This window comes from Puntigrus tetrazona, chromosome 17, assembly GCF_018831695.1.
Source record: "Puntigrus tetrazona isolate hp1 chromosome 17, ASM1883169v1, whole genome shotgun sequence".
NCBI lineage: Eukaryota > Metazoa > Chordata > Actinopteri > Cypriniformes > Cyprinidae > Puntigrus > Puntigrus tetrazona.
Genome location: NC_056715.1, coordinates 7,805,980 through 7,831,251, shown reverse-complemented (window position 1 = coordinate 7,831,251; position 25,272 = coordinate 7,805,980). Strand labels below are relative to the sequence as shown.

At 36.8% G+C, this 25,272-nt stretch overlaps 2 protein-coding genes across 5 annotated transcripts; one reads left to right on the top strand and one right to left on the bottom strand.

The window, feature by feature from the left end:
- The first annotated feature begins 4,863 nt into the window (after window positions 1-4,863).
- si:ch211-125o16.4 (neuroblast differentiation-associated protein AHNAK) lies at window positions 4,864-11,871 on the top strand. The gene is made up of 5 exons (XM_043262898.1): window positions 4,864-4,964; window positions 6,573-6,633; window positions 6,970-7,081; window positions 7,192-7,325; window positions 7,406-11,871. The coding sequence occupies exons 2-5, from the start codon at window positions 6,628-6,630 to the stop codon at window positions 11,339-11,341; spliced, it is 4,188 nt and encodes a 1,395-aa protein (XP_043118833.1). The 5' UTR covers window positions 4,864-4,964; window positions 6,573-6,627; the 3' UTR covers window positions 11,342-11,871.
- A 161-nt stretch (window positions 11,872-12,032) lies between these two features.
- On the bottom strand, window positions 12,033-19,604 carry edaradd (EDAR-associated death domain). Of its 4 annotated transcripts, none has more exons than XM_043262900.1 (6): window positions 19,339-19,604; window positions 16,820-16,878; window positions 16,178-16,229; window positions 15,866-15,936; window positions 15,464-15,515; window positions 12,033-13,452 (listed from the first exon to the last, which is right to left on the bottom strand). In XM_043262900.1, exons 1-6 carry the CDS (start codon window positions 19,394-19,396, stop codon window positions 13,085-13,087), a joined length of 660 nt encoding a protein of 219 aa, XP_043118835.1. In that variant the 5' UTR covers window positions 19,397-19,604; the 3' UTR covers window positions 12,033-13,084. The 4 variants fall into 4 exon arrangements, with proteins under 4 accessions (XP_043118835.1, XP_043118836.1, XP_043118834.1 ...); XM_043262901.1 differs by lacking the exon at window positions 19,339-19,604 and adding an exon at window positions 19,195-19,330; XM_043262899.1 differs by lacking the exon at window positions 19,339-19,604 and adding an exon at window positions 17,110-17,660.
- Between the last annotated feature and the right edge of the window lie 5,668 nt (window positions 19,605-25,272).

Genomic DNA, 25,272 nt, shown 5'->3' with positions numbered 1-25,272 from the left:
ACTATTCTCAGCGACCATATTTTAAGAACTCCTTAAGAGATACTGCAAACTCTTCACCATTCGCGCATCCTTGTGCACTGTATATCTATAAAAACAATAGTCTTTTTTTCCCTGTCATCTTTGGCCTGAGCTTTGCAGTTGCATTGAGTTACAAATACCTGAATGAGAATGTGGAGTGGTGGCATTCTTCTGAAGTGTGCTCACGATGCTCAATCCCTGCCGCACCTAGTTTAAAAGGATACTATACAGTGCCAACAACACTGACTCAATGGCCACGCATGTTAGAGAAAAGACCTGGAACCAACAGGACTGTCAGACATGTTTAAAACCACAATGCATTTGGGATATACATTGATTATAGACTATCAATTTATGTACGAATGTCACGGATACATGAAAATGTTAGAAATGTCCACACATACAGTATAAAAACCAGTGATGGGGAGTAACTAGTTACATGTGATGGAATTACTTAATTTATTTAAAATAAATGTAACCAAGCAGTTATAGTTACCGAGAAAAAATGTGTAATTAAATTACAGTTACTTTTGAAAATAGATTACAAAAGATTACATCTGAATTTTCACACACACACACACACACACACACACAACGAGACACCAATGTTATTTGTTCTTTCCGTGGCATTGTTAGATGTCAGTATTTCTTGTCATAACTATGCCAAGATTTGATTTCAAAACCTGTATCATAGCTATTGAACTTATATTGAATTTTAAATCTGTATTTAACCTCAGAATGATCTCAAAGAAAATAAGAAGTGTTAAGCATGATTTTGTGATGGCTGTGCTTTAAATTATCTTTATCACATGGCTCTGTGAAACGCTCGATTCCGACTAGTCAGTCATGACATTGCATGGTACATGTTATTCATACATGTACATAACAACTAGTAAAAACTAATAACACTGGCTCATCCTGTTAGCTAAAGTCAGTTCTATATGCTTGCTAGGAACAGTTGTTGTTGGGTTTTTTTTGGTGGAAGCTTTGCATTTGGATAGCTAATAAACTATTGCAACTTAATTTAATTATATGTACAATTTCTTAATTCTAGCATCCTTATATTGTGGACACGCTGTCTATTTCATTCATTCAAACACAGCTGCTGCCATTTTGTTTTGTACATTGTAATGGAGTATAAGATAACTAACAAACTAGTACTGTAAGTACTAGTACTTTATTATTTATGCAGTGAAAAGTTAATAAAAGTGCAGTTGCATTGAGTTGCATTGCAAGTTGCATTGCAAGACAGTCTGCACAGTATCCCTTAAATGTCCGTCTAGTTTGAACCTGCAGCTTTCATGGAAGCTTTGTGTTCAAATATTTAGACTCAGATCAGCATTTCATGTCTAATTATTTACTTTTGTCGCAAGCCAAGTAGTAAGTGGCATAATGTACATCCAGCCAATTGATATTGCAAAATAAAGATGTGCATTATCACTTATAATCTTAATTCAAGTAATGAAGGATTTTGAAAGTCTCACAGGAACCCGGCACAATTTAAATGTTTCAAAATGATTAACAGTTCAAAATATTAGAAATTTAGGAAAGTAGGTAATCAAACGTAATAAGTTACATTACTTTTCATTAAAGTAATTGAAAAGTTACACTACGTATTACATTTTGAATAGGGTAACTTGTAATTTACAACACAGTAACCTTCCCAACACAGATGAAAACTCCATTAAACTATTAGGCTACAGTCTGGAACGCAGAAACATGTGATCCTAAAGCAAGCAAGAACCTGTTCATTCTCATTCATACATCAGACATCAGAAGACAATGAATTTGACCCTGACCTCTATGCTGTCACTGTCTGGGTGCAAATGTGAGTCTCTATGACAGGACGGACCTTATGCTGTCACTATGTATAGATTTAGCATTTTTGCAGTGAGTCATTAATTGGTTTAGACAGTGCGAGACTGGTTACTATGAACAGCCATAATTAGTGGGGCCTCGAATATAAACTCCAACATTTACCTCCTCCCTTCACTTCTACTACTACTCTAATATTAAATAAAGAAATCTCATTTTAGGCATGTCAAGTGAAACATGAAACATAACACCTGAGAATAAAGATATAAGATATTTGTTGACAACATAATTATGTTTTGCAGATAACCCATTTTAATCCAGCCATTTTATTTTTCTAGCATTTGCATACTAAGGATGAAAATGTGGAAAAAATTTCTTGTATCTAAACGTCTTGTTTAGTGAGATACTAGCATAGAATATAAGCATTTCTACTTAATATAAAATTAAAAACTCATGACAGACTGTGGCGTTGTTAAACCCAGTATGTGAAACATGGAAAGAATATCTTCATCAAGAAGATATTGCCTGATTTTACTGTACATTTAGTCATTTAGCAGATACTTTAACTTGATTTGAACACATAGCACATAGCCTTTATATTTTTGTTCTTCTAAAGTTTAATATATATTTAAAATCTATACGGGCCCAGTTTCATAGACAGGGTTTAGCTTAAACCAGAATTAGGCTATAGTTCAGTTATGGCATTTAAGTGATCATTATAAACATCTCATAGAAAAGCATACTGGCGTGCATCTTAAGACACAACAAAGGCCCTGACATGTTTTAAGATCAGTCAGTGCAGTGAGATGAAACAGCTCAGATTTACATTTTAGTCTAGGACTAGGTTTAAGCCTTGACTGTGAAACCGGGGGATGATGCATCAAGCTGCGGTCTAAGGGTCAAAACGTATTATAAATTGAATGAACAGTTTGTTACTTGTGTGCCATGAACAATTTGTGACATTTTTTGCATCTTAATTGTTAGTGTTTCAAAACAATTCGAGTATGTCACAACCGGATTGGTGGTATCTGAAACATTCAGTACTGTGCCCATGGTGGTGTGTGCAATGACAAATATGTGTTTTTCACAATTCAAACTAGCAGTTGCTCAACCACATTTTGTAGCACCGCATAGTACCACAGTGACAGCAAAAAAAAATTAAAAATCCAATGCATAAAATGTCTTTTCTCTAGTTTGCAGTAATCATTTAGACACCTGTTTCTATGTCTGCATGAAGACTTAAGCAGCTCTCATTCCTGTGTTTTTGCTTCCACCACACTACGAGATTCTTCCTTAATTAATGATTAGGCCTTAACATGTTTATGGCTAGAGGAGAGCTTTTGTTTCCTGGTTGCTGGTGACTGTATTTCATTACAGAGATACAATGAAAGAAACAAGTTCATACCTGAAGCCCAGACGCTAAGACTCAGATGCAACACGAATAAATAAAAGTCAAAGACTCAACTCCAAAGTCCTCCCTTAAGGCGAAAGCACCGCTCTTGTCACAACATGTGCTCAAGCTCAATACCACCGTGAGCCTTCATGCATTAGCCCATGCTAAGCACACAAGGTGCTTTCCTCTCTCAAACACTTTCTTTTGAGGTTCGGTAATATATCTGTGGATTTCATGACAGTGCAGTCAATAGGAGCTTTGCCGAGTACACAGTGAAAACGTCTAAAATGTGGGTCATAAACGGGTGATTCTTTAGTTAGTTGCACTTTTGACTATTTGAAATCTTGAAAAATGAACCTTCTTCAAACTATATTTTCGGCTGGCTAGCTTTTGGAGAAAATGGGTAAGCCATATTTATCAGACGACAATAATATATAAGAAATATTACAGATCACACATATATTTTTAAATAACCGCATCTTGTTGATGCAATGCAAACAAATATAATTTAATGCAGTGAGCACATTCAAAATGTAAAATCTCATTCTATTCATAAACTTTTACCTGTACTCAACTGTAAACATTAACAATTCCAGCACAGTTTACTGTCTGTAGAGTTAAATCATTCTCTCTGTGAACAAATACCAACAAACCCTGTATTGTGAAGATGAGTGGCATAGTCTTTTCTTTTAAATGTAACAATTCATAGAAGCTCTTTTCTGCCATGAATTGTGGTTAAGGGCTCCATTTCTGCCGCCAAGAGCTTAAGGTTCCAAGGTGGGTGACTAACAGTATTACTTCTGACTAAGAAAAATGACTACTACAGTTTATGAAATAAAAAAGAAAATGGAACACCCTGCATTAACACTTTAATAACGTCTTGATTTGTTTAATTTGAAATCTTTCTCAAACTTTCAGGATTGTTCAGATTGTTTCTTTGATTAAATATGCCTTAGGAGTACAGAGAAAGCATGTGAACAAGCATTTACGAAATACATTTTTGGGTTTTTTCCGATGGAGATTTCCAAAAAATTTGTACGATGAAAGTCACTCAGGTCCAAAGTAGATATTTCTGGGTGAACTATCCCTCTACTGAAACCATCAAAACATGCATTCATATGCATTTTAGAAAGAACTCAAGGGTGTGTGGCACAATACTATAAGGCCAAACCCTTGCAAACACAACAGTCTTGCAATACTTCACTGTTGACAAAACACACTTTAGTTTTTCTCATAGGACTTTTAAAAACCACGGCTCCCACAAAATATGAACTGTTCCCCACAAACATTAAATATTTGGCCACATCCTTGAATAAAGCATAAATTAGCTCACCATAGTTTAAATATGATCATTTTAGAAAGTGAAAAACAACAAATGCAAATTTCAAAGTCCATTCTGGATTTCTGGAGTGTTTGGGGCTGACTGATCAAATCAGTGTTGCTTTGGCAATTTTGAACACAAGCTCTCTGTGACGTAGAAAACATAAAACAAACATTTAACTTCATCAATGCCACAAATTTACATGTAAAATCACTTTTAAATGTACTCTCTATATCTGCAGTTTCGGTGTGTGTTGCTATGTGTGTGTGTGTGTGGTTGTTATGCTGGTGCTGCAGAACCTGTTTGGTGGCTCCACATTCATTTATCTGACAGAAACCCCATGACTGAGAAGACGACAGTCATATTCACCTGGAGTTTAGAGGTGTCAACATCAACGGCTACAGACTCAAACATTGGGTAAGTGACTCACTCAGACCAGTGCTTAAATAAATCATACAGAATCATACAGAACATCATAGTGCGATTTACCATCCAGCGTCATCTAATGGGAACTGATAAATTCAAGTACTTGGAAAATGTAGAGGTTTGTCATGCCAAATCAGACCTAAAGAAGACTGTCCTGTTGTTGAAACAGCTCCTTTAATATCTCGTTCAACATTTGTGCACTTTGCTCTGATTGTTGTTATAAATGTGAGTCTTTGGAGGTTTTAGCGATTAATACAAATTGTCAATCGAAAACGTTAACCAAAATGTGAATATGAATAACGTTTGGATGAGCGGGAATTTTAAGCACTAATTAAACATGCTTGTGCACTGTATACAAATGAGGAATAACTTATGATATGTGACTTTTGAAAGCAGTGATTTTTTTTTTTTTTGCGTTAGATTATTTTAGAAGCAAATCTTTGGGATACTGTTGTGGTGGTGGGTGAAGCTGAAACATTAGATGATTCCTGCTGTGGATTTTAATGAGCAGAGTAATTATATTGTTCTGATGTTGACTGTGAAGTCTTAACTTCATTGTCAAGACCATCTGACCCATCTAATCACAGTCTGTATAATGTTTTAGTGAGACAAAACTGAAAAAAACTTGTATTAATCACCTAATCTCTCTTTCATCTGAACAAACTGGTTCTCCTCATTCTCTACAGTCCGTTCATTCCTAAAACATTCCTGACACAAACCACACATACGAGTTAAAAAGTCTTTTATTTTTTGTTAAATAAGGCAATATTTAGAGTTAAACTGGGCATGCAGAGTCTGTAATTTGCATATATTCAAGGTTTCTGCAATTCTTTTGTTAAAAAATTTAAAACTCTCTGCTGGCCTGTGAAATGTTACCTTAAACCTCAGTGGGAAAATGAAGAAGCCAATGTCATAAAGCCTTAAAAGGGAGCATCATAAGCCATTGTTTGTTTATATTTTGTCCTAAGCAATGTGGTGTGCAGCATGGAATATTATCTTCCTTTCTTATTTACTTCACTATGAGATCTACTGAATGTGATTAACTGCATTACAGCCGATTACATCTGTCTTTGAAAAACTGGAGGTGGTTCCTGACTTTTCCCTGCCACTTCCTTTTACCATTCTTTTAGATGCAATGTTTATATTTTTTACTTGTAAATGACTGCTGTGGATTTAAAATAAATAAATAGCAATGCTATCAATCAATTCATTTTCAGAAACCTGTAACACAGCGGTGCTTAGATTAGCTTTATTACCAAGCAATGTACAAGAGTACTAAAATGATGCAATATAGATGTAACAAGTGTCTCAAGGAGTGTGGGTAGAGTGTTTAAAAGGAAATAACCACACACCATTACGCTTATATGCTATACTGCAACATCTTTTTTGAATCAGTAGGTCTAAAGCTGGCCTTAAATTCAAATTACAATTAGTCATTGTACTTCCATTGTATGTTCCTAAAAATACTAAAATTAAATGTTTGTTTTATGGCTTTAGGTGAGTAATTTTTCTTGGAAATGTTTAAATGTATCCTGCTAATGAATATCTAAATGTAATGACAAAGATTACTTCAAATCTTGTTGCTCTTTGTTTTGACAGATCTCCTGAAAACTGTTATTCATGACATGTCAGTTGTATTTAAAGAAGTGAAGACATGATGGTTGGTACCCTCTCACCAAAATAACAATTGAAATATTCTTGTAATTTTTTTTACGGAACTACACAGAAAATATTCCTAACAGATCTAACAGATGTAATCAGATATTTTAGAAGTCAGGGAGTGCTTGACTCAATACTTAAGTCTGCTAGAAGTTTCAACATGGCTAACAATAGTTTACATCACTTTTAATAGCATTTCACACATTCATTATACCTCTGATTACATCCTTGCAATGGCATGGCATCTAATTTTTACTTTTGGAAATAATATTATGCATTTATGAGATTATAAACAAAACAGGAATGAATGGTAGTAAGTCACCTTTTTCATGTGCAGAATGGAGAAACCAAGATTCGTGCCCTCTCAGAGACTGTAACTTTGGAGGACACCGAAAAAAGAGGGGTCGTAGTCACAGGGATCACAAATCCAACAATCAACCTGAGGGAAGGTAAAGAATTAACATGTATCCTACATGCTGCCTCATTCATACAACAAGCAAACTTAATGACAGTAATAGATTTTGTAACGTACCTTATCCTCTTTTTTTGTCTTTTGCAGGAGATCAGCTTGTTGCTGCAACCGTTCATCTAGACCACCTCAGTAAAGATGAAGTGTTAAAACTGATCAGAATACTCGAGCCCTATGACAAGAATCTAGAACTCAAGACGGCAAAAGATCTGAAAGCAGGACTGGTAAGCAACTGAGAATTAATGAACGAGCAAAAATATAGATTCATTGGGTCTCATCATCTCTTCATCATCTTCCTTTTCAGTCTCTTGGTGACCTTCAAATGAACAGTGATGCAGGACTGCAAGCACCAGGTGTTCAGGTTAATGGGCTGAATGGACACATAAATGCCCCAAGCCTTAAAAGTGGTATCTCAACCCCAACAGTAAATGCAGATATGCCACATATTGAGCTAAAGGATGCCAAGAATAGCTTCAGCCACCCTGGGTTAAAAAAACCAACTTTTGGCTTGTCTGCACCAAATCTCAAAGGAGCAGGTCTGGATGGTACATTAGAAGCACCTGATGTTAGTGTCTCTACCCCTATGCTAAACACCCCAGATGCGTCTCTTAATGTGGACAAACCTGAACTGAAGGCCAAAAGACCCAAGATCAAAATGCCTACTTTCAGTCTACCTGGTAAAAAACCAAAGGTTGATGGTGATGTGAATCTATCCACCCCAGACATAAATGCTGACCTAAAAACCCCTGATCTGAATCTGTCAGCCCCAAAGATTAATGGAGAAATTGGTACCCCTAAATTAGACATGACTTTGCCAAAAGCTGAGCTCAGTGATCCAAACCTGGACATCAAAACTCCAAAAGCTAATATTGAAGCTCCTTCTGGCAAAATTAAATTTCCTAAGTTAAAGAAAGCAAAAACTACAAAAGTAAAAGTACCAGAAGCAAGTGTTGATGCTAATCTTTCTGCTCCAAAATTAAATGCAGATATCAGTACACCAGATGTTGACATTGATCTACCAAGAGCCAACCTTGAAGCTCCAGATGTAGATATTAAAACTCATGGTGTTGATATAAATGCTCCCTCTGGGAAATTGAAGTGGCCAACATTTAAGAAATCCACATTTGGGCAGAAGGTAAAAGCACCAGAGGTTGGCTTAGATGCCAATGCTTCAACACCTGATTTAAATCTCACAGCGCCAAAGATAGATGGAGATATCAGCATCCCAAAAGCAGATGTCAAATTACAGAGTGCTGATGTTAATGTAAAAGCACCTGATGTAGATATTAATGCTCCGACTGCAAAGCACAAGTTCTCAACTCTTAAAATGCCAAAGCTAAACTTGCATAAATCAAAGCTGAAAACTCCAGATCTAAATGCAGGGGTACAAGCACCAGACTTGAACATGTCAGCTCCTCAGGTAGATGTTAATCTGCCAAAAACTGCACTGGAAGGACCGAATCTAGATGTCAAGGCACCAAACCTCAACCTCTCTGCAGCAGATCTAGACATTAAAGCTCCAGCTGCAGATTTGACAACACCAGATATTGACATAGAAGCTCCATCTGCAAAATTCAAGAAGCCCCATGTTAAACTGCCTAAAATTAATCTATCTGGGCCAAAAATGAAAGGTTCAGATGTAGACCTCAACGCACAGGCAGATCTCCATGGACCGGACCTAGACCTGAAAGCTCCAGATCTCAGTCTTTCAGCACCCAAAGTGGATGGCAAACTTAATGCTCCAGATGTGGATCTGAATTTGCCCAATGCTAATGTCAAATGCCCAAATGTAAACACTGAAGTCCCAGACATTGACATTAATGTCCCCTCTAGCAAAGCCAAGGTACCTCACTTCAACATGCCTAAATTTGGTCTTTCTGGACCTCGGATTAAAACACCAAAATTAGACGCACCTGATGGGGATGTGAACATGCCCACAGCAGAACTCAAAGCACCTAAAGTAGATGTTAAAGCACCTGATCTTAGTGTTTCAACACCTAAAGTTAAAGGTGACATTTCAGCTCCTTCTTTAAATGTTGGTTTACCAAAAGCAGACTTAAATGCTCCACGTGCAAACATTGGGGGGAACCTAAAGTCACCAAATCTCAATCTCTCCACCCCAGATGTAGACCTAGACTTGCCAAAAGCAGAGCTTGAAGGACCTGATGCTAACCTTAAAGTCCCAGACGTTGACATTAATGCCCAATCTGCAACATTTAAGATGCCACATTTCAATTTGCCAAAACTGAATTTGACAGGGCCAAAAGTAAAAGGACCTGAGCTGGATGCTAATGCAGATCTAGATCTCTCAGTTCCCAAACTCGAAGGAAAATTAAATTCACCTAGTGTTGACTTAAATCTTCCCAAAGCTAAAGTCAGTGTGCCTGATGTTAATGCAACTTTACCAAAAGCTGAGGTTGGCGTTCCCGAAGTAGAGATCAAATCGCCAGACTTAGAGACTCCGTCTGGAAAGCTGAAATTGATTACATTTAAGAAACCAAAAGCAGACCTTTCTGGTCCAAAACTGAACACACCTGAGGTTGACTTAAATGCAGCAATTCCTGATCTCAGCCTCTCAGCTCCAACAGTTGATGCAGATGTCAAAGTGCCAGAAGCTGATATTAACCTTCCCAAAGCAGACATTGACATCAATGCTCCCAAAGGAAAAATGAAATTCCCAACGCTCAAAAAGTTTAATTTGTCCAGTCCAAAAGTCAAATCTCCTGATGTTGACTTTTCTGCTGATGTAAATGGACCAGACCTTAACCTGTCTGCACCCGAGGTTGGTACTCCTGATCTTGACGTGAGTCTACCAAAAGCTGGGGTTGATCTTGATGTCCCCACAGCAGATGTTGACATCAATGCTCCAAAAGGAAAGTTGAAATTCCCAACACTCAAAAAGTTTAACTTGTCCAGTCCAAAAGTCAAATCTCCTGATGTTGACATTTCTGCTGATGTAAATGGACCAGACCTTAACCTATCTGCACCCGAGGTTGATACTCCTGACCTTGATGTGAGTCTACCAAAAGCTGGGCTTGATCTTGATGTCCCCACAGCAGACGTTGACATTAATGCTCCAAAAGGAAAGTTGAAATTCCCAACACTCAAAAAGTTTAACTTGTCCAGTCCAAAAGTCAAATCTCCTGATGTTGACATTTCTGCTGATGTAAATGGACCGGACCTTAATCTATCTTCACCCAAGGTTGGTGCTCCTGATCTTGATTTGAGTCTACCAAAAGCTGGGCTTGATCTTGATGTCCCCACAGCAGATGTTGACATCAATGCTCCAAAAGGAAAGCTGAAATTCCCAACACTCAAAAAGTTTAACTTGTCTAGTCCAAAAGTCAAATCTCCTGATGTTGACATTTCTGCTGATGTAAATGGACCAGACCTTAATCTATCTTCACCCAAGGTTGGTACTCCTGATCTTGATGTGAGTCTACCAAAAGCTGGGCTTGATCTTGATGTCCCCACAGCAGATGTTGACATCAATGCTCCAAAAGGAAAGATGAAATTCCCAACACTCAAAAAGTTTAACTTGTCTAGTCCAAAAATCAAATCTCCTGATGTTGACATTGACGCTGATGTAAGTGGACCAGATCTGAACTTATCTGCATCTGGGGTTGGTACTCCTGATGTTGACATGAGTCTACCAATGGTTGATGGAGATGTTCCAGGCATCAATGCTGAAGTGGAGGGCTCCAAGCGTAAGGTCAAATGGCCCTTCAAATGGAGAAAATCTACTGAATTAAAGGATGCAGATATAAACATTAAAGCACCAGAAGAAGATGGTACCACTGCAGAAATTAAACTCCCCAAAAAAATACCAGTGTTCAAGTCTCACCGTCTACCTGACACAAATATTGACACTATCTTACAAGAACTCACTGGAGCGGTTGACCTCAGTACTGACCCTATAAAAACAACTAATGACGCAGTTGTCTCTGTCTCCTCAGTCAAGACAAATCTTAAAGCCTCTTCTCCATCTGTTGGGGTCAATGGACAGACAGCTAGTGTAGATATCCGGGAAAGGCTAAGATTGTCTAATGCACGTACTACAAGCACAGATTTTGGAATATCCTCAGAACCAGACAGCCCTTCTAAAGTGAATAGAGGAACATTTAAAGTCTCTAAACCTGATACTGATAAGGACTACCCAGTAATTGATACAACAAGCAATGAAGATGATGCCAAGATTGCCCTCAGTTTGAACAACATGCTTGGTTTGTCAACAGATTAAACCTTAAATAAAACCAAGAGCCTTGTTAGTGTGGTTTCACACCCACTGTATAGTGCATATGTAAAATAACGTTAAAAAAAAAAAAATAATAATAAAAATTCACCTCCTACTGTTTACTTTTAAAATGGGTAGAGTATTTGCAGAGAAGAATTACAGAATTTGACAGAGATGTACTTATTTTTATATTCAATTATATACATAATTGTATAAAGTTCTCTTTAAATGTGCAATGATTTTATCTTCTCAGAACTTTTACAAGAAAATGAAGGAAACTATGCTGAATCTCTAATTCGGTCTTATTTGTCACCATTTTGTATGTAAAAATATATAATATATAGTTTTTTTTGTTTACACTTGTTTCCAGTTATATACATCCATATATATTTGTCAGTATTGCAAAATGGAAAAAGTAAAATAAAATAAGTCCACTTTTTACGTCTATTAAATATCACGTGTCTTTCTGTGCGTTTCATGAAGCATGTAAAATCTCACAAATCTCTTACTTTAATAAAAAAAAGTTTATGATTTGATCATTGCATGGAACATTAATTTTAACATTAACTCCACTTTTGATGATGTCAGACCATTGTTCACCACATTCAACCAATGCCATTAGTTCATAATGTATTGCAGGTGAAAAATACTCTGTATTTAGACTATAATGGTAGTTATAACAAATATTCAGATACTGTGCATAAAAAAAAAAGTTTTATTTTTAAACAGAACCCCTGATGCACATAAACAGGTTTAAATTTTTAAACATAGGAAATAAAAAGCTAGGTAGAGTACATGGCACAAAACCAAACACTTTTTAAAGTCTTGTTTAGAAGAGGTAATGTTGTCACATTCTACCCTACTACCTGCATTGTAATTTACAATTGACCATGCATTTTGAAACAGCCACACCCTGCATTTTTTAAACTATAATTTTCAACAAAGTCCAGTCACCTTCCAGATCCACTGTTCTCGGCAGTTATACTGCTATTTCACCACTCCTTTCTCAGAGACATGCTTAATTTTTCTTAAAGTCTCCAAATAATAAAAAGTGCCATTCATACCAAACATGATACTAAATTCAAGTGCTCAGTGAGCAGTGCAATGGGAATTGTGATATATCTCACAATGTTTTACACGATCAAATTCATGTAAAACAATGAATGAGATTCAACTTTTTTATACACTGAACGGAGATGCAGTTTTTGTGTGGTTAATTCTAGAATATCCCTGTTACTAGAATGCAGGAAAGAATAAAGGTGAAAAGTAGCCTTAAATCTCATTTAGATATCGTGAACAATGACTCATTATAGTATATGTTACTAATTAAAAGAACACTTCATAAGACCACCAACACTGGCACACCGCCAACAGATGACTGTTTGCATTAAAATAAATTAAATGCTGTGTGACCGGAATTCACAGTGAATTTCCAGACAGAATCTAAATGAGTAATCACACCTGAGCGGTCTTTCCATTTTCTACTGAAGTGCTGGGGTGCTACTGCATATATTTGTTGATTTTACCGCTTAGCTAATAAAGCTAACTAGATGGTGACACATGGAGTGATAAAACCAGCCAACGGTAACAAAAAAAGAAACTATGTCCAGTGTACAACCTCGTAAACACTGTCTTTGTACCACCCGTTCAGTAATGTGTGTTCTGACCTGCTGTCCATCCCTGCAGTCATGAATTTCAGTTTTTACCAATACATTTCTCCTTTGAGGTCCAGTTATTGTAAAGTCCCAGCTAATGGGCCTGCTGCCAGCGCGAGGGCCAGTCGTTCTCCATCCACCTCTGGAGCAATCGAAGCACATCGATGCGCTGGTAAAGCTGGCAGAGTTCAGTGAGCTCTGTGACATTTTTCTGGTTGTAGCGCAGGAGGAACTCTTGAGTGGGACTGTGGTAGATGGGACCGTGTGTGCGCTGCTCTAGAATCATGAGCTCGTCGTAGCTCATTCCCCAGCGGCTCGCAAAGTTCTTCCAGTTTTTAACAGTGCAGTGAGTCGGATCGAGCTTCAGCCGTAGGGTGTACAGAAGGTCTTCGTCGTTCATCAGGTCACTGATTTTGGGTGGAGGAGCGGAACATAAACACTTCTTATGTTCCTTACTGAAATCTACATGGTGTGGAAAGAAAAGCACATATATAAGTGCGTAAAATCTCTAAAAATCATGCTAACAGTGACAACGGTCCCCAGAAACCCAATTTACACATGCTTCTTAACCCTTTGAGGGCTGTTTGTCTATGAAGCACATTTTATTTTAAACCACTTGTTTTAAACCCTTTCTGTCACCTGATGGAAAACAAACACTTTTAAAATGAAAATATAAAATTACCAATATAACCAGTAGATGACAACAGAGGATCACTGGAACTCAGTGGTCAATTCCACTCACTAGTTCATACCAAGTTTTGTATTTAGATTTAATATATTACACTGCACCTTTACTGTACTAAAGTAGGAAGTACCTTTACTGTTGTAAAGTAGGAAGTATAGTAAGCGCACAAATTCACAATGTCTCATGTCATTAAATAAACACTGACTACAACAATTTAGAAGGGTTAATTATTTAACCGTTTTAATTATTAATTATTTGCACTGGTCAACAATATTTAATAAGGTAACTTAACACAATAATAAATAACTAAATAAATCCAGCATTAACACCTTCAAATATTGAGAAAAACGAATATATAAAAAACGCAACACTTTTGTTTTTGCCCCCTTTTTACACTCAGAGATCTAAGACTTTTTCTATGTAAACAAATGGCACAATTTCTCTCAAATATTGTTCCGTCTAAATCTCTGATAGTGAGCACTTCTCCTCTGCCGAGATAACCCATCCACCTCACAGGTGTGGCATTTATAAATTATCTAGAAACATTGTATTATTCACAGGGATATTGTAATCAATAAAGAAGACCTTTCTAAAGTTATTCAGGTAATGTCAAAACATAACCAAGGCCACATGATCACATTTCCTCTGGTTTGTCTGGCTGTTATGACTCAGTTACAGCCAAACAAAATCTGATGTTAAAACAATTAAGACTCAAATCCCAACTAATGCAAACAGTGACCACTATAATGGTTTTTCCCTTTGGTGTTTTTGTTTTTTTTGTCCTTTGGTGGTCCTGTTTGTTAATTTTATGTGTCTTTGATATTAGTCAATCATCACGTAATCACTAATTATTTCATTAACTTAAAATGTGTTGAGTGTTAAAAACTTTGGTGTTAATTTGTCACTTTTCAGTGTTAATTTTAACACTCTCACTTGATGTGAACTCAAATACACTCCCTGTGACAAACGTTCAAATTATTTTTACGAAACTTCATGGCAAACGTAGTTCCAGGCAGCTCTATGACTGCATTACAGTTCCATATCTGTTAAAAGTAACACTGAAGAGTGCCAAATTAAAAAAATTTTAAAGAGGAAAAAACCCAACTGTTCGCATTAATTGGGATTCGACCCTTAATTTTTGTAACATTACATTTTGCTTGGCTGTTGTAACTCTTAACAGCCAGACGACCCAGGAAAAGGTGATCATGTGGCCTTGGTTATGTTTTGACATTACCTGAATAACTTAGGGAAGGTCTTCTTTATTGATTACATCAACCCTGTGAATTATAATGTAAATATCTGACTGAGCGCAGAGTTCTGACTTCTTGGCTGACTTCTGTCTCGACATACAATGTATGATGCAAGTTGCGTCATATGTCGAATCATAGATCAACCAACAAGCTGGAACTCGGCGTTCTTGCAGAAAATAACATTGGTCAGTCATTTTTGTTTCCGAAAAGCCATCAATCTGCTTCAGAGGACATAACCCCCCTCCCAAAGGCGTATAGATTGGTTTTACGTAGCAGTACTTATCCCCAACTTACAGAGCTTCAAAATAATGGCCACTATCCACAAGCATTACCAAGATCCGAAGAGCCAGGATACATTTTTAAAAAAATATCAACTTGTGTTGTGTCTGAAAAGAAAATCATATACACATAGGATGGCTTTGGGGTGAGTTTCATTTTTGGGTGAACTATTCCTTTAATACCATTTCTAACATCGTGTGCAATATGTGATGACAGTTGTGTTTGATGGGAAAGGTAGTAGTCTAATATTTACACATACCTGAAGAAACAGAAGATGATGGAATAAATTCACTACTGTCATTTTCCACAGGCTGGGTGAAAAAAAAAGAAAAGAAATGTGTATTATTGCAGTTATAGATTTAACAACAAAGGCTTAAGTATTACACATTGAACGAATACATTAAAGGGAACATTGGTTCTTCATGAAATGTCTTGGTTAAGATTGCTCAGTTTATGTTAGATTCCTAACGTGTCAAACATGCACAGGGGAATTTAGCATCAATATGAAAACCACATATTTCTCCTTGAGAATCAGTATACCACAGTCAGAATCTATAAATAAAGATGAAAAGTCTAAAAAGTGTACATGACTTTTTCAAATAATGATAGAAAGTTATCAGACCACTCATTTCCAGTGGAAGATGCAAACTGAAAGACTCACTTGACGTATCCTGTCCACCGCTGATGACAAATATCCAGGAGGAACAGAGCTGAGCTGCAGGGTTACAGGATCTATAATGAATCAGAAATTCTATGAATAATCCGTTGATCTTTTATTAACAGTATGCCTTCATATCCTACTCTGTACAATTATATGGAAAGTGTGGAGGCTGACCCAAAGGTCACCACTCTCATTGCCTGAGATCAACGGAACTTATTAAATCCACAGACAGGAAATAATCAGTTATTGTATGACTTTACACATTTAGCACTACCAATACAAAAAGGAACAATGTAAATAAACAATAAATACCTCTCATAGCATGTGGATCAGTGACCTGAATGGGGTAATTTGACCTGAGAGACTGAAAAACACACACACACACACACACACACACACACACACACATATATATATATATATATGAACATCAGTAAAGACCCCCAGAGGTCAAACATCACATCACACACATTGGAATTAAGACCTCAAGGAAAACAATGTACCTTTGTTCCTCTTTCTACATGTTGGAACGCATTTGAAGAGAGGTGGTGTGTACAGTGTAGCGAAGGAAGGAAAATTAAACTTTCAGATGTGTGGATAAATGAGCAGAGAACATGCTAGAACAAACCTCTGAGACTTAGCGGAGGGCGTCCCACAACATCGTGAGAGTGTGAGTTTCAAAACCTGCTCCTCCTATTCAATGCTACTTTCATATCATGTATGAAAATCATGTCTAACCTACATAATCTGTTGTGTTTGATCGCAGTATGAAAGGAGACAATGTTTACAACTCATGTACTGTGTCATAACAAACCAAAACTAAACATCAAACTATGATTCAATTGATGTGTCAGTGGGTATTACCCACAACTTTTATGAATGAATAAAGTACATCCTTAAAAAAAAAAAAAATCAACTAAATGTTTAGGGAAAATAAAAAAACCCCAAACATACCATATCTGTAATGAAGCTGCTGGGGTCAGTGTCCTCCACCGGTTCAGAAGCCACTCTCCCTGCAAAAAAACCCAAAGGTGAAACCCTACATCTTGTCAATCGTTACACTGAATCAAGTGGAGTTAGCTATTTTTTGGTTTGTGCAAACTCAATAAAAACACGTACATACAAATATAGAGATATTAGCACAAAGTCAAAAGGCAGAGGATAAGAAGTGCTGCGATTCTATTTAAAAAAGAAAAAGGTTAAATTCACTGCTTTAAACCGGTAGTTAAACTGAGAAAAGGCACCTGTTATTGTTTTCTCAGTCACAAAAGTCTCCTTTGCTGATAAAGTTACTTTAAGGGTGCCAGATTCTAAGCTGTATACAATTACGGAACCAACAAGCAGCATAAAGAAATACAGAGGACTGTCAGTAAAAATGACTAAGTGACTGTGAGAGGAAGGAAGTGTGAGGTAGGTGTGTGTGTGTGTGTGTGTGTGTGTGTGTGTGTGCGTGCGTGTTTGTGTGTGTGAGAGAAGCACAGAGAGAGCATCACTGGCATGTGGCAGATTAAAATACAGATATCTTTACAGTTTAGTGATTCATACATTCATGCGTTTTATTTAATTTTATTCTCCTGAATGATCTGCTTTAATCAGATGCAAGCCAGGATGCAGAAGTAAAGTTACATCACTGCTTCTGTTACACTTTAACACGACCAGAGCAGATTATTTTTGTGATGACATTTCCACAAATACTGTAATTCAAAAAGGTCACGTGTTAGTTGCGCTACTCTGTTCAATCAATTCTTTCAGTCTAGTAATCAAACACGAATGTTAAATTAAAATGTAACTAGTGAAATATCAAACCTAACCATTCACAAATTTGAAAGAAAAAAACAAAACAAAAACATAAAAACAGCAAAGAACGGAGATACATAGCGAGAAACATAGGACAACCTAGAAAAGTTCATGCATCTCCAAAATTAGTATTATAAAGTCTTGCGTCGCATTTTAAAGGCAAAGTGTAAAAAGCATGCCTTCCACGCTTGTGAAATTTGCTAAAGAGATAGCAGAGACACAATTCAGTCATCTTAAAATCGAGGTGAGGTATGTTGAGGGGAAAGACTGATCATCACCACAGTCTCACCCACACCAGACAGCTTAACCTCTGACTGCTACTGCTACTTCACACTAAAGATACAATTCAGAGGAAATAAGAAGTCATTTGTCTTCTTAACCAGACTTTGAAAAAAAAAAAATATATAGACAAGGGCACAAAATATAGGGTATTTTCTAGGAAATACCATCAACTGAAACAGGATGTTGCCCTTTTATTGTAATCATGATGACTGCTGAAAGTACAGGCAGGGAAAAAACAAGCAACAAACTCTGATGTAAGCAGCAAACCGGAAAGGGTGCCTAGCACCCTGAGCTGATATTATCTGTGGAAATTTATTTTCACTTATGTTGTCCCACTGCAAAAATACCCAATACTAATAAAAAGAAAATCTTCCACAATCCAGCGCACTTCTTTCAGAGCGACGAACTAAAAACTCACGGACAGAACAATGTACACGTGCCACATTTAACCCCAGTTAGTACTGCAGACGAATCCAAACCTGCGCAGCCTGAATCTATTCATGACTGTTTCTCTTCAGCCAGGGAATGCGGAGAGCATGTAGCCGCTTGCTCGGGATGCACTTGAAGAGATAAAATGTAAACCACATCATAATATAATCCTGCAGGGCAAAACCCTCTGCACAGACCTTCTTCTGCATGGCCACCCATACACTAACAGAAACGACATATAGAAATACTGCAGTATAAACCCTATCACCTATACAGAAGAACAAGTAAAGACTTTTGAAATAAAGACCGAGCGAAACCAACAGGTTTTGTTCCTTTTACACAACAGACTGCAGCCTTAGCATGAGAAAGTCTATCCGATTTGATGCAACTCAACAAACAATTGTGTGTGTAATATATATATATATATATATATATATATATATATATATATATATATATATATATATATATATATATATACACACACACACACACACACACACACACACACTCTTATAGCCTGTACATACATATATAGCCTTTTGCACATAAACAAGTGATACAATACTGAAACTCAGACAACTCAGTTTTTTTCCAAAACAAACTGCCCCCTAAAAAACAAACAAAATGTTATGGCATCTTGATTGAGATTCAATGGAAATATTGATGTACATTTTTATTAGTAATTGTTAAAATTTGTGTACCGTTTTTGCAAATGAACTCTTCATATAAATATATACACATGTACATTCATATACACACACCATGACAAAAACCATGATGTTCCACACTGTCTGCTTACATTTTACACAACACCTTACCCTAAATGTTCACCTCTTGACGTTTCCAACTTCATTACTTAGAAAACTGAAAACCAAGTGCTTAAAACAAAGCAAGCGTCCGTCATTGTGTCCCGTACGAAGCGCGTGTAATTCTCAAGGTACAAACCAGCGGCTTTAACTTACCAAACGGCTCGGTGAACGCCTTCAAACTCGTCATGTTCACTACAATTGTTTCGAACATAGGAGATGATCGCTGATGACCTTTACACGATGGATGGGGTTTAAACGCTGTGCGCGGTGCCGGCGAGCTCGTGCTGTCCCGTTAGATGGAGACTACGCGAAAACCTTTCTAACTACCTGCTCTAACTTTTCCTGAACGGAATATCAGACATCTGCTTGCGTGACGTGAGCCGTCTATTAGTGAACAGGACGGTTGTGTGTGTGTGTGTGTGTGTGTGTGTGTGTGTGTGTGTGTGTGTGTCTCTCCCACACAAGGAAATTGCGTAGATGCGCGACCATTTACGCCACAGATAACGCCACATTTTCTCACCTCTGCCTCTACACACGTTCGGCGCATTAAGATGTGCTTGGTTTGTATAAAAACATCAAGTGTATACGTAATGCAATGACAAAGTTTGATTAAATATATCTTAATTACGCTAACGTGAATAAACTTCGACTTGCGTGTATGAATGAATCAATGCATCAGGTAAAAATGTACGCCTTGTGCATTGACCACGCGTGAGTTCTCGAACATAAACTTTAAATATGTTTAACTGGGCTATAGGCCCATTTGATTTGTAAGAAGCGGATATGCGTACGTTTTGTTTTCGTGAGCCTACTTTTACAGGCTATTTGTTGAAGTTACAATCAAAATGCACCTATGAAAGAAAGTCGCAACCTACATTAAACTAACCCGTTGGGCGTACTACTAAAAATAACCTCATGACCCAGTATTAAAAAGGTGGTTGGGGGGAAAAAACAGTAAAATAATCATTGCAGTGTGTCTGTATTTCACAATGTCACCACTGTGGGTCGCTATAAGCACACGGTCACAGAAATGCATTGTTTGCCTAATAATGATTTCTGCAAAGAATAACAAGGAATTGTTTTGCCGATGCCTGGCTTGCTTAGGGTGTTATCTGTAAAAAATTATATTTTAACAGCATGCCCAAAGAAGAACCCGGTTCAATTAGCTTTAAATCAAATTAAAAGTAGGCATTTAGGAAAGAACGCGTTTGGGTGCTCACAGTAGCGTTCCACGTGCAGAATAGTGACAAAGCACAATCGTGTTTTACTTGTAGAATAGTGACAGAGCGCAAAAGAAATAGCGTGAGAGCAAAATAGTGTTCCACGTGCAGAACAGTGACAGAGGACAGCGGCGTTCCACATGTGCAATAGTGACAGAGCAGAATAGTGTTCTACATACAAAATAGTGACAAAGCAGAAAATAGTTTTACATGTAGAACAGTAAAGGCCAATTCACACCGCACAGAGAAGCGGCAAAAAACAAGCTGGCTGTTGGATTTACAACCTCATAAAAAAATACAGTTTGTTGGCGTTTGTCTGTGCGGTGTGAATTGGCCTTAAGAGCAGAACTATTTCCATTCGAATTGAAACGGAGTATGATAGTGTTCTATATGTAGAGAATGGTCAGAAACACGCTGTTCTACGTGCAGAACAGTGACAAAGCAAGGCCGCATTTTGTGCTTAAAGAGGATCTCAGCATTAATGAGTAAACAGTTCTTCCCTTATCCTCTCCAAGCTCGTTTTATAACACAGTTTGCTTACTCCATCTATATATGTTAATGCTGGCTTCACTTCATTGAGGTGAAGTATTAAATGTATCCATGTAGAAAGAGAACATTAATATTCTTCTTGGAAAACGGCAACCAGAATAATTAGCTGCTCGCTATGCACTAAGTGCCCCATTGTTTTAAAATGGCAAGCCGTGGTCTGATATAAAGCCTTGCAATGGCCAGTTTTCATTCTTGATATGGTCCGTTAAACAACAGAGGGTTTGAGAAAAGCGGCATCCTAAATGAAAAGCAAGTGGCTACTGTTAATCTTGTGGTAATGAAATTTAGCACTTCATCTTTAGGGCTAATTACTGAAAAATTAACATGTCTCCAATCATGTCTTATTCATGTGTGTTTTCTTAATCATTTTTATTCATTGAATAATGAGAGAGGGACTGTAGAGTATCTATATTAGCACAAGACATTTTTACAGTGAATTACACATCAAATTGTATTAAATAATAAAAAAAAGGTGGTCAACTAAAATGTTATCCACCAGTTTCTAGTTCTAAAATAACAAAAGGAATTTTAAAGGAAGACAGAATTGCTTAATCAGTTTTAATTCAGCTTTGGCATCTAAAACAAAAGGCACTAGATTTTTAAATATGATTTATGTATTTAATCAGTACTATTGTGTAAGTGTTTCCACTTGCCTCATATTTCTGATGTAAGTGGGAAAGTGGGAGTTAAAAATTTTTAATTATATATATATATATATATATATATATATATATATATATATATATATATATATATATATATATATATAAAGTATAATGAAGATGCTTTGTCTCATGGTTATCAAAACTTTTTCCCAACACAAATGAGTTATTAAACTTAAATATATACCCTCACTTGACATCTAACATCTTGTTCAAAGTTTATTATTATTATTATTTTTGGTTACACCTTATTTTGATAGTCCACTTTTAGACATTCTGCTAACTATAAGTAACTTTGTAACTACATCTCAACGAATTCTCATTAATTTGCAACTATATGTCTAACTCTCAGTATACTGTTAAGGCTGGTTTAGGGTTAGTAGAATAAGTTGACATATACTTGCAAAGTTTCTGATAGTCGGTTTGTTGAATGTGGTGGAACTATCAAAGTAAAGTATGAAAAGTTATTAAGTTCCTAATACCCTAACGACTGCTAGCTGACATGTTAGTTGCAAAGGTACTTGCGAAGAACGTCAAGTGAACGTCAATCTGAAGTGGACTATTAAAATAAAGAATTAGTTTATTTTTGCAGTCATGTCATATACTTATGCAAATAATTTTAACTTGGAAAGGATGTCTCCTCACAAAAAATAAATTGTATGTAAATGGATTGACAGCTCTGTGTGGGATGCACGGAAACAATTATTGGAAAATTAGACGTTTACAAAAGAATTATATTTAGAGATAGTGTTGGAGTGTCATAAGAAGCTGCTGCATTTTCAAACAGTTTCAGACACGCTCAGAGCTAAGATATCCCCTGGAATGAAATAAAACCTGTTGTTATTAGCATAAGTGGATAAGGACTTTGTTTCTATTACTTCCATTTGCAATTAAAATTCCTTTGAGGTGCCTCCACAGACTGCATAAAAGTGTCTCAATAACAAGTGGAATAATTGCCCAGAAAGAGGACAACCTCGTCTAATACCTCTTAAAACATAATGAATACTCCTCTCTTAAATCACAACTGCTTGAGAATATGACAACATAAAAACATTGCTTTGTTTCAAGGCCAGCTTTTCAGGATGAGCAAATCGTATGACTGTATGTGTCATCTTTGCTGCTAACATTTATTTGGTTGAGCACAAGTCACCATGGCAGGCCCTCTAACATTGTCGGGTACATTCACACACACTCTAAAGGGCTCATGGACCGCTGCTCTGCCATTTATGTGACATTTAAAACTCTTTATGCGGTCCAAGATGGCCCTATCCGAATGATATCTGTTTAGAAATGCACACATTCACGCACAAAACACAATACTGAATAGCTCGTGATATTATTCTCTTCTCTGATTCATACAGATGCCAAATAATAGTGCAGAAGCTGTTTAAAGCTGCAAGATAATAGTAAATGAGAGGGGAAAAAAAGAATGACTATAATAAAACGATGTGTCTGCACGCCAGCAGATGCTGTCTCATAAAGAGCATTTCGATCTGAAAACAGCTGATTATATCTGATTCTGACATAAATGCTTCACATCAGATCATTTTAAACTTTAATGAAAAGCATTCAGGCAGACTTTGTGTATGTGTGGGTGTTTATGAATATTCTGAATATTCTGCCTCTCATTTGGCCTAAAAGACAAAAAAAAATCTCCAGGTTTTTAAAACACATGAGGTATAAGAGCAGAAACACAGCTGACACTTGTGTGTTCTGGATGATGGATGAATCCATGTGAATATTATGAAGTTGTACAGCCTTTAATCGGTCCTCCTGTCACATACGTTACACTGCAGTGCATTTCACACCAGCTAAAGCTGATGGAAACCCAGTGCACAGCCTCAGGGGCTTCCCAGGTTTTCACACGAGACCAGATGCACTATGCGTTTCAAATAAGGGTGCTTCTTAAACACAAGGCTGCAGCAAGGCTGAAATGCTATTGTTATTAAATGCCTTCATGCCGTGTAACGATTTTTTTAAAAAATCATTATTTTCTGACTTCAGCATAACATGATTGATTTACAACAAAACAATGTCTTCATCCCTGAAAAGAGCATTTAATAATGAAATTGCATGAACTCAGTGCTGAGTCATTTCCGGCCAATCCATTTTTGTGAATTCTAAAGTGTGCAAAGGATTGTGGGTGACTGGAGTATGCAAAGGACGCGTATCCTTCAGCACATGATGAACAAAGGATGCAAAACCAAGGCCGCCTTCTAAATATCCTACAAACTGAGACGTCCTTCAACAACATTTGACCAAGTTTTACTAGAATGCAACCTTCTGATTGAGAAGCAACTGCACTGTATCCATATATGCCTATTTACAGGCAAAAAAAAAAAAAAAAATCTGAAAATCTGAAAAACGGTAAGACTATGGTGAAAAATATAGTAGGCTTGCCTGTGTCAGAATTCACTGTATTGAAAAAAGCAACTGAAGAAATATAGTTCTTCCGCTGAGATTCTGAAGTGCACATTTTATGGACGCATTACTATCCCACGAGGCCACTGGAGATGATTTGGGAATGATAATTCAACCACTGAAAAAAAGGTGACGTGTAGTAGGCAACGTTGTATAATCATATATTATGATTAATGTGCTTTTTACGAAGTTAATACGTACTAGACAACATGCGATTTAAGGTCGCGAGTGCGCTAAAACGCGCTGTTCAAACGCAGCTGGCGCCATCTTGTGTCTAAGTTATGGATTGTAGCGACATTAAGGTATGGTTGCAGCTCGTTTCGTTGCTGTTTTAGACACGGTAATGAACTGCTTTTTAAGATAACATGGAAAAATTCTAAAAGCTGTATCGGTCAGCCCTGTCAACACTTACCATATAACGCTCATTTATTTGCTTTAAGTGTCAGACTTTGGTTGTGGCTTTTTGTATAGCTCACATGATTACTGTACGTGCAAACTGTAGGTCCTTCTGTGGAACATAAAATTGGAGTCTTTGATTTCACTCTCCAGTACAAGAGTAAAATAAAAAAACATTGTAATAATAAATCAAACACTAAATGATGATATTAGGTCTAGTAAATAATAATTTGCTCTTCACATTTGCAGTAGGCTATATTGATAATCAGAAGATTGTGAATATTCAAAGCATTTCACTCCCAGGTGTCAAATGCCTGCCACCCACTTTAAGGGAAACAAAGATTATATCATGATTTACACACCCTCATGCCTCATATGTTTTCTTTCATCAGCCGAACACAATATTTTATATGTCATGACTATGACATATAAACACACTTGAGGTTTTTGCACTTGACCTCTTGTTTACTTAAATAACCTGTTTCCTGTATTTGAAGTACTCATATGGGCGTTAATATGGCAAGGCTGGATAGAACATTTGATTAACCAATGGAGCACACTAACTACAGTGTTGTAAAAATGCCAGTTAAGTTTTTACAAAGCTATATTTATACATTTTGTAAGATGCATATACTATTTTACACTTTAAAATAAATGTTTACACATGTCTGTCCAGTATAGTCCCTGTGAATGGCAATTTAATCTTGGTGCTTCTAAGTAATACATATTTGGAAACATTTCACAAAATACACACACTGTGTGATAACTAATTAAAGTACTTTAACTACTTAAAGTAGCTTTTTCAGGGCATGTGCATTATGGAATACAAAAATTGTGCT